The sequence below is a fragment of the Pararge aegeria genome, chromosome 21 (assembly GCF_905163445.1).
Source record: "Pararge aegeria chromosome 21, ilParAegt1.1, whole genome shotgun sequence".
NCBI classification, from domain to species: Eukaryota; Metazoa; Arthropoda; class Insecta; order Lepidoptera; family Nymphalidae; genus Pararge; species Pararge aegeria.
The window spans coordinates 2214951-2225635 of NC_053200.1; the positions used below are offsets into that span (position 1 = coordinate 2214951).

General features: G+C 40.3%; 1 protein-coding gene across 1 annotated transcript in view; it reads right to left on the reverse strand.

Moving 5' to 3' along the window:
* Positions 1-7681, reverse strand: part of LOC120633025 (serine/threonine-protein kinase MARK2-like) — a 22816-nt gene extending 15135 nt beyond the window's left edge. Inside the window, exons 1-7 of the mRNA XM_039903057.1 lie at positions 7543-7681; positions 6297-6505; positions 4513-4641; positions 3450-3622; positions 2638-2696; positions 1757-1886; positions 158-333 (exon numbers count right to left, since the gene is read on the reverse strand). Of these exons, the coding sequence (XP_039758991.1) occupies positions 158-333; positions 1757-1886; positions 2638-2696; positions 3450-3622; positions 4513-4641; positions 6297-6431 (802 nt within the window). The 5' untranslated portion in view covers positions 6432-6505; positions 7543-7681. The remainder of the gene's footprint in view (positions 1-157; positions 334-1756; positions 1887-2637; positions 2697-3449; positions 3623-4512; positions 4642-6296; positions 6506-7542) is intronic.
* Between the last annotated feature and the right edge of the window lie 3004 nt (positions 7682-10685).

Sequence of the window (10685 nt, forward strand, 5' to 3'; positions counted from 1 at the left end):
GGGCCTGATGTCATCTGTCCACCTACGCTGCGTTTACCGGTCGCCGTTCCAGCACCTTAAGTCCCCAACGTAACGTCCATCAGTTCAATGAAATTATTATTGTTAAAATATAAAATCGAAATGTCTTAATACTGTGCTAAGAGAAAAACAATGTTACCCGCCGAGTGAGACGCGAGCGCGAATCGCTGCTTGCGCGTGAAGCCGCGAGCGATGGCGGCGCGCAACTGTGGCCGCGACGCGCCCTCGCCCGCTCCCCCCGCGCCCGCCGCACCCGCCACGCCCTGCCCCGCGAACGGCAACCCGCCCGTCACCATGCCGTACACAATCACGCCTCTGCGACACGCGGAAACAACAACTAAAGCCCTCTTCCACATTCCTGTAGCCCTAGTACAATATTTGCTCGCTGCAAAAGAGTTTGTAGGACTAATATACATATTTTATATATTTTTCTTCCTCGTTTATAGGGGGATGGTTTTCCACTTACCATCAGGTGTGCCATCTGCTTGACCCGTCAAATTCAAAATTTCTTTATTCATGTAGGCCTATCACAGGCACTTATGAAGCGTTCATAAATACGAGTATATGTTTACATAATTGTAAAGGGATGGTGATAACTTCGTTCGCCAACTTAAACTTAAAGCTACGAGGTTTCCAAACCCGCCCTGGTCTAAGAAGAGCCCACAACAAACTTAGCCGGGTATTTTTTTTTTGTTATCACCATCCCTCAGTAAATTTTATTTTATAATATAAGCCAGGGCAAATCACACCCAAGCTTTTTTATCGTTTAAGTAATCCTTAATAATATAATAGGATTTTTTTTTTCGATTGTCGACTATCGATATAAAAAAAAATACACGATTGTAGCTGGACGTGAGAAGTGCGGCGAATCAAACTATATATGGTCAAAGTAAAATGGACTAATGTTGCATTTTGGAGTCTCTACTCGACTGGTAGCGAGAAAATCTTGTACTACGGAGTCGTTTTCTAGTAAGGAAATACTTGAACTTTGGAGTAAAATGGATCTTATAAGCATTGAATTAAAGCTCAAATTAACCTACAAATTTTTAGCTCGGGCTTTGGACTGAACGTTTGAAAAACAAAAATCAGAAGAACAGGGTCTGCGACTCTAAAACGAGTACTCTACATTGTACTAGGACTACAGTATTCACAAAGAGTACTTACTGTGAAGTCCGAATACCCAGATCGTTCGCCTCGCAAACCACCGAAGCGCACGGCGTGCGCAGTACCCCGCCTTACTTCCCACGTCCCACTATACTCGTGTCTATTTTTTATATCGATAAGATAGTTTACGGACACAGCAGATGCCCCGCCTGATATTAAGTGAAAAACCATCGCCTATTAACAAGGCAGAGCTAAGCAGAGCTGCAACGAACTCGTCCTGCAAAATGCCGCCCTGTGTGCATAAACCTGAGATGTAGGAGTTAAGCCTCATGTGCCTGTAACTACACTGGCAACCAAGCCCTTCAGACCGGAACACAGCACAGCACAGCAACAATGCTAAATCGCGGTAGAAATAACCATGGCGGTAGTACTTCTCCGGACGAGCTCTGTCTCAAAATGCTTTACTGCTATTTATAAATTATTAAAATGCATATAAAAATTTCGGAACCAACAGGATTTCTACTTAAGCGCTTTACGACTAAGCTACAGCTATCATTCCACCAGTGCCGAAATTAATATATGCCCTTAGTAATATTGCACTTCCTTTTTTTTTGTCTTAGAGCATAGCACTAACATGCTCCACAGATCGACCTCGGGCCCGTACCGGCGGCCGTCCACGAAAAGCTCGGGCGCCGCGTACTCCAGCGAACCGCACGGCGTGCGCAGAGCGCCGCCCGCACTCCACACGTTCGACAAGCCGAAATCTATAATAGGAATTAAGACGATGGTTTATACAATAATAACTAGTGGACTCGGCAAACGTCGTCCCTGCCTGGTAAAGCAGCGCCGCTTTCCGGGTCCAATGGTATTTTCAATTCACGAACCTTTTAGTAAAAAAAAAATTTCATCAAAAACGGTCCAGCTGCTTGGAAGGAGGTTACTGACAAACACACATACAGATAAATTAGATATGCCATTTTCGTTTTATAGTATTTCTCTTATTGTGTAACCTTCGCATAGAACTTCCACGAATATTTCAAGACTTAAATTAGCCAAATCGACCGTTCTCAAGTTTTAGGGAGACTTAACGAACAGCAATTCATTTTTATATCGTGGATTTTGGAACTTCCTACAAAAGACCTATGCATATGTAGCAGTGAACGTCAATCGGTTGGTGATGATTTTACAAAAAAAAAATATAAAGAGGAAATATGGGAATACATTTGTATGGAGAATCCCGCCTGTACCTACTATCCTCTCAACAAAGCCCAAGAAAGCAGCTCTCTACTCTTCCAATATCTGCACTCCTAGTACCTAAGTACCAGTCACCGATCCTTGAAACCGAACATCGTCGTCGATACCAATAGCGCGTAACTGACATTGATAAATACCGCGTAAATACCTACCTAAGTACACTTCTGCTAGTTTTAAGAGCACAAGAAAAGAAGTAGTTTGTAGAGGTGCGAACTTATCTACCAACTGTTAAATACTCAAGGTCTTGAGAGTGAGACTTACCAACAATTTTGATGAATTGTTTTGTACTATCCAGCATAATGTTTTCCATCTTCAGGTCCCTGGAAAGTTTTAGTCTTTCAGTAAACTAGAAAATAAAAATGTACGTAGACTAGTTTTCATTTGTCTTGCAATAATATCTAGATACTGGATATCTAGATATGCGGAGTATAAAGATTGAAGAAACTATAAATTACACCATACTGATTCTCCTGCGTTACGCGGAGTAGAGCAAATTAAGCTTGAACTAGATATTTAGGTGTAACAAAAATTGATATTTTTTACTAGCTGTGCCCAGCAGTGCTACTCGTGTTGTATAAGACTGCACGTAATTGCAATTAAACATGGGAATTTGAGGTTTGTCCAGGACCAAAACTAGCCAATGCAATTCTCCGTCCTTTCAACTATCTGTATGCCAAAAAAAAAGTCGATTGGAACTTCGAGTCTCACCGTGACTCGTTGCGAATTTTTTACACACCGAGTCACACTGTCCATTGGGTGCGACTCGTTGGAAACCGTAATGAACAAAATAGTTGTAACGAGTAACAGTCACACTTATTTATTTGGAAATTATTCCACGAATATGGATCGACGATTCCTATCACAAGTTGTGCCTTTATGACGAAGCTATTTGGTGTGGTGTGAGGACTTACTGGAAGGACAAAGATACAAACACATATTCCCATAAGTAATTTAAGTTAAAAAATTATTGTCATAACGACGATTACTATAGAATCTCCACAGACGATTTAGGCCGTAGTCTACCAAGCTGGCCAAGTGCGGAACGGTGGCTCATAATCACTAGCTAGTCATACCTGTGCACGACGCCCCGGCAATGCATGTGTCGCACGGCGGAAACGAGTTGCGCGGCCAGCGCGCGTGCGCGTGGCTCGGGCAGGCCACGTGCCGAGCCGCGCGCCTGTAGCACGTGCGAGCAAAGGTCGCCGCCGCCCGCCGCCTCCATCACCACGTACAGCCGCGGCCCGTGCTGCGCAGAGAGGATACCAACTAACGAGTTTAACACAACACTATTGCTACGTCATCATTAACACATGACTGGCCCACTACAGTGCACTGGTCACCTCTCAGATGCTAAATGGTTTCCTGGCCAAGTGCGAAATTGTACCTATACAAAATTAAGACCATAATGAAACCGTGTACGCGACTAAAACGTGTCACTCGAACAGGCGATTAGTCACCTCACTCCATTTAGCAGTTGACAGTAATTATTTTACCTCTAATGTTCTAAACGTTATCCATTAAATGGGAAAAATGTTTGTGAGCTAGCATCATTCCGCGGCTGTGAAGTGAGATGTGCTCGGCACTCTTTCACTGTGTTTGGACACCAAGCAATGCATGCAATAATGGCTGAATGAGGGTTCTGTATGCTTTTAATTCTGTGGGTTCCTACTAGTGGCAACGAAAGATTGTTAGACTTTATTGTTCTGGTATGCTGGTACCCTACTGATGGATAGAAACTCTCGCACTGGCACTTAGGGTGGTTGAAAGATGCTATATAAGTACAACGTGTATCCGAATTACGAAATACTGTTGAAGGGTAATTAAGTACTTGTGAAAATATGAAATCAAAAGAAGTATATTTATTTTTCTATACAAACTAATTCAAAACATTCGAAATTTTTACTTATGACAACCCTATTGAAATTAAAAGACCGACACGCGCTTAGTACCTACGCTACACGACGCGTACCTAATAAAGTGACAGGAGTCACTTGATTTCAATTTTGCAAATTAAAAAATTTGAATTTTTTTTTGTGAAGTAATATTTCAGTTTTCATTAACACGTAGGTATATGGACGTCGTGTACTACGCGCAAGTTAATTTAAGGGCGTCCAACAAGTTTGGACACTACAGTACCATCATAGTTTCGTACAGCGCTGCGATACAAGGGTGTCGCAGCTTCGCCATTACCCGCGGCTCCCTGTGCAGGTTTCGGCGTGCATACTCCTCCTTGATGCACGTCAGATCTATTATTTTGATTGCCACCTGCGATACAAATGGTGAATTATCAAAAGTAGCCTACAACCGTCCACTACTGGACAAAAGGCCTCCCCAAACGGGAGGGTTTGTAACTGGGCAGACGGGTCATCGCAGTAGATGGTAAGAGCCAAGTTGATAAGTAGCCTAGTTAGGGCATGAAGAAAGGCGGATACACTCTTTTGCATTTATAAAGTAAGGATGGTAGGTATGTGTTCTTGATGTACAATGAATGAAATGAATACACTTTTATTGTACACCAAAGAAACAAAAAGTAGTTACAAAGATATAAATACAAATCAAGAGAGTACAATTTGGTGGCCTTATCGCTACATAGCGATTTCTTCCAGGCAACCAATGGCGTAAAAGGAAAAAACATCAACATTTAACATCCCCAATTAGTATGAAATACATAAATAATTCAAATTACACACTTAAAATGATTCGCTTCAGCGTTGTTCGGCTGAAATGAATCTCGGAGAACGCATGCTATCTGGAGCGTTTCTACCAGCAAGTACACTGGCGTAAATTTTGTGCGAGTGTCTTGCAGTTATTTTTTTTCATTAATAATTGATCGCCCACCTTCAAGGCATCACTTCGCAGGAACAATTACTACCGAGGCGTTTGTGTTAAGACTCATTTTGTCTGGTGGGAGGCTTTGGCCGTGACTAGTTACCACCCTGCTGACAAAGACGTGCCGCTAAGCGATTTAGTGTTCCGGTGCGATGTCGCGTAGAACCCGATAAGGGTATGACTACCATACTCAACAGGTAAACCCGCTACGATATCAGACTGCATCATCACTTAGGTGAGATTGCAGTCAAGGGCTAACTGGTAGTAGAAAAAAAAAATGCCTGCAATTACACCGGCAACTGGTCTGACCTGACTCATCATAATCAATCAATTACCGGCCCACTACAGTGTTTTGTCAGAGTGAGGAGGGTCTAGGCCGTAGTCCGCCACGAGCCAACACCAGTTTGAAAAAAGAACACCCGGCTAAGTTTGTTGGGGGCTTCTTCTTAGACCAAGGCGCGTTGGGAACCCTCGTAGCTTTAGTTTCAAGTTTACGATTGTAGTTATCGCCATCACTACTCACTGTTATGTACACATTTTGTATACAATCAACGCATCAAAAGCGCCATCTATGTGCCTATTTGAATAAAGAAATATTTGACTTTGACTTTTGACTGGTCAACGCTGGCTTAGTAGGGATTGGTAGCTTGACACACCTTTGAGAACGTTATGGAGAACTCGATAAACACGATGTTATTAAAATCTATATATATAAAAGAGAAAGTGTGTGGGTATGTCCTGTATAGGCTCCGAAACGGCTGGACCGATTTCAATTAAACTTCCAGGGAATCTCCGGATTGACCTGGCGAGTAATCCTGTATAGATTGGTGACGATCGGAGCACTCCTATTTTTGAACTGTCAAACTGTCAAATACACCTTTTATTAACTATGATGATATTATATTGTTAGGTATACATGGGTGTAGATAATGATCTTCACCCGCTCGAGAAGAGAATAGAAGAGAACGAATAATATATTATGAGGTTTAAATTGAAAATTTAATGATTTAAGTTTATTGTTTCAATAAAATAAAGCAAAATCTAGCCCGGCGAAGCGGGCTGGGTACGCTAGTAAGATATAAAAGGCAAACCTTTTTCCCTATAACTCTGTGCGTAGCTTCCTCCACCCGCGCAAAATGTCCCTTGCCCAGCACTTTCCCGGTCATCAAGTAATTGCCCACGCTGTACACTTGCCCCTTGCTGCGTGTTATACTACCCATTTTCATACTATCGCTCAAAAGCTAAACGGACATTCGCAGAGGCGGTTTGTAAAAGCGGAAAGTTTGTAGTTTGCAGTTAGCTAATAGAAATTGATCTGCTTATTTTATTTATTATCACGCTTTGATTCGCTTGACTTGTATCTATGTTTAAAGGGATCTTATAAAATTTTCACCCACTTCCCAACGAATACATTTCCATTGCTATTGTTGAAACATTAAATTACTTTCCAACTGGCTCTGTAATTGCATCAACGTGCAAAAAGAGAAAATCAAACTTTACGCGCCAAATTTTCGAACTATTGCTTTTTTTATATAAGCATTATTATGTAGCGAACGGGCAAAGATAACAATGATCAAGCTCTAGAGATGATAGGCCAAAAGCAAAAGATATAATGCCCTACGATAGATGGTATTTTAAAAATAATTCACACACCCATTTATTCGCACACACATACACGCGTAAATACGATATAAATAATTACAATTAGATTAGATTAGATGATGATTAGGTGTTCATATTTTGTCTACTTTTCTCTTAAAACTGTACCTAATAAGTAATTTGGAATTATAATCATTTTCCTAAATGGAGTATTAGTGATATTTTTATGGTGGTATCATAATACCCCATCGTAGTAACTTTGAACTTAGATCATTTGAAACTGGTAAGACATTCAGATTTTGCAGTACCTACAGTTAAATTCGCTATAAGACTGATAAAAAAGGCATATACGTATTAATTAATTTCGGCATTGGTGGTATGAGAAGTGTAGCTTAACTTTATGAATATTTAAAATTTGATATATAAAAAGGCATATACTAATTTAGGAGATAATTTAGTAGGAGAGCCGTAGCTTGTGGTCAGAAGAGCTTAGCCCGCGATTGCCTGAGTCGCAGGTTCAACCTGTCCGTTCCGAAATTTTTATATGCATTCTAAATTTATAAAGATTATTATTTCCTACAACTGTAGGTAAGGTACTGATAAAAATTATAAAATAATTAAAGCTGGTAATTCAAGAAAAAAATAGAGAGTTGAAAGGGTATTCTATGGTAACTGGCAGGGACACTACCTACAGGTTGTCTATAGGTATATCACAAACATTCCGCTTTCACTAGGTACCTCCTCAAATATTACCACCAGCTCACCGGCTAGGTACTTCACCCCTAATTTCGAAGCATTATGCACTTAAAATTCACGTTGCGCGAAAATAATACAATTCACAATAATTACAAAATTGATGCTTCGCTAACGTCATGGATACTGTCGTTTGTTTGATGTTCGAAATTGGAACGTTTTCGCGCTTGACATTTAGTGACACTATTTTTAATCACCAGCATTTATTGGCTCTTGATTGGCGCCATTCAATTTAATCCGACATCTTTTTTTTCTCTCTCAACATTGATTCAAAATGTTACTACTAATTCTCAACGTCAATAGGAAACTGAAAAGTAAAGTGTTCCAACAACACATTTACTGAATATTGCCACTGAAATTCCGAGCTAGCAGATTACCTAACGATGAAATTAGAATATCCACACGAGATCCAAGGTCACTAATATATCTGGAACTGTAAGAATGTTGAAAGGTGAGTTTGCCGTTGGAGCCGGACAGCCCTGGCGTGGAGACTGTTGTAGCAGTCGTCACATTACCTAACTAGATGGAGACATAAGATCATGTATCGCGTTAGCGAAGTTTTCAGTTATTATCACCATATTATGTACAACTTCCAAAGATGAACGGTCGGAGCTCGGTCCTCGAACACAGAATACAAAATCGAAGGAAAATCTACCTTTTGCTGCTCGTGCACATTAACATAAACCGTACACCGTGTACAAGTAAGGATGTGTCTAACGCCCTCCAGCTTGATGGAATTGACAATATGAAATTCTTTCTCATTCACCCGCTTCCCGGAGGAATACAAGATGACAAAGTGCATGGTGCTATTTTAATGACATAGTCAAGCAGTGGACGTCCGCAGAATGAAATGATGATTCTAAACTCATTTTCGGAAGGTCACTATAACCCGACAGGCACTATAAGTTAATATATATCAATGGAAAAACCATTTATGTAGTAGGTTAACCTACCTCAAAATGGTTGCCGAGACATGGAAACCTAACACAGACAAAATTATAGACCCTTTTAAGCCTATTAATGTCCCACTGATGAGCACAGGACTCCTCTTTCATACGAGGGAGAGAGTGTTGTTAGTGCATAGACCCACCAGCTGCTCCAATGCGGGTCGGTGCGCTTCAACGTCTAAGTACTATCACAAGTTATTGATAATAAACCAGCTTAACGTGCTCTCCGAGGCACGGGGACTGGTAGAGACGTTGCACAAGAGCGGTGGTTGAGTTCTTCGGAATAAATGGCAGAGCAACACTTCGTAGGACATGCAAGGAACATATCCTGCAAAATGCCTTCCTGCGTCCATCAACCCGAGGCGTAGGTGTTAAGCCTCATATGCCTGTAATTCCACCGATACCCGCGCCCTTCAGACCGGAACACAGCATTGCAACAATGCTGCTTAGCGGCAGTAAAAAAATCGCTTGATGGAACTTTTTTTTTTCTCAACGTTCCTCCCAAAGTGCTGACTTTAGAATTAATGTAGATGAATAAGATAAATAAACGAACGCATAAGTCGCGTCTCCTTTTAAAAAAACTGCTAAACTGTCAAATGATCTAACTTAAAGAGGATATTGAACACTAAGTTCGGTGCAATAACAGTAATGGTATCTTTTGTCACATCTACGTTCCTTCAAGTAGGTCAGTCCAAAATACCTAGTGAGTGTAAGTAAGTATCGACAATACACACATCGCTATCTAGCCACAAAGTAGGCGTAGCTTCTTAGGATTCTTCTAGTCGACAAGTGGAAAATGGTACAAAATAAGTACTCAAAAAATGAGATACTGCTCTTAAAATTATATGCGATAGCTCAATGGATCCGGAATGACGCCTAGAAAATTGTGCCAAAAGCGTGTGCACATAAAAAAATGCAAAAGTTATAAACAATTGAAGATAAACAAAAAATGGCATTTAGTTTTTTGGCAATATTTCATAAACTATTAATATTTAAGAATTTTCAATCTGAAAGAGGAGGAAATTTCCAATAAAATAACTCCCAACTCTCGGAACTCGATCGCCATTATTTACAATTTAAATTTAATGCTGAAAATAGGTCTGCGCGCGACATTTTTAGATTGCGCGCTCTGTATCAAAAGCGAGTACGGCACGTTACTTAATTTATTTAAGGTATTGGATTTTTTTTTATGGTGTGTTCTGAACACTATAAATAATTTATTGCCGTTGCCGACTCTGTAAGCTTTTTAATGTCTGTTAAAGAAAACCCCTTTCGCAGCAAATCACGATTTCCCACTATCTTAAAAATCCGGGAGGCTCTGCTCTTGCAATCAAAAAGGACTTTCCATCTTACTGGTTTGGATTCCAAGCCACTCGGATATCTGTGTACTCTTGCCAAAACATATATGGACAGATCCTGGAAACATTTTTGGAATTATTTCAAAACGGTTACGGGTAAGACTTACGCTTCCATCCAACTAATCCACATACCTACCAACATACCTAGACAACCCTGGGTTTGTCACTATCGGAGTACAAATCGCTGGATCACATCGACAATTTCCTGTTTGCGTCTTGCCATGCTTGGACAATTGTTCATCTGGACAAACTCCGTATAAGGGACAACTCTATCTGTGAGTGTGGCTTGGATGAGGTGACTATACTCATATTATTTTAACTGTCCCAAACTTACCTATCCCCCGTTTGAGTGTTAAATGTTTGTTAATGTTTGTTTTCAGTCCTTATTGCAGATTTTAATGTAAATACATATAAGATAGTAAGTAATAAAATTAAAGTAAATACATATAAGATAGTAAGTAATAAAATTAAAGTATAATGTATATAAAGTTTCATGTTATAGCATATTCATATTTGTGTTGTATACATTCAAAATTAATTTTTAATAGTTTTACCGATCACCGGCACGAAGGAGTCGTGTCTTCTCCATCTACAAGACATTCCAGCGTAGTACCTTGTGGCACAGACAAAAGCCATAAACAATGTAATGTAGTTCTGTGTCAAATTGACAGCCATAGTTTATACCTGTTGAATGTGTCAAACTGTCAACAAGTTTAAATTTCAAACTCAATACTTATTCAAAATTAACTTTTCATTAGTTTCACCGATCAATCTCCTTCGTGCCTTCTTCATCTACAAGACATTGGCGAAGCACCTTGTGCCC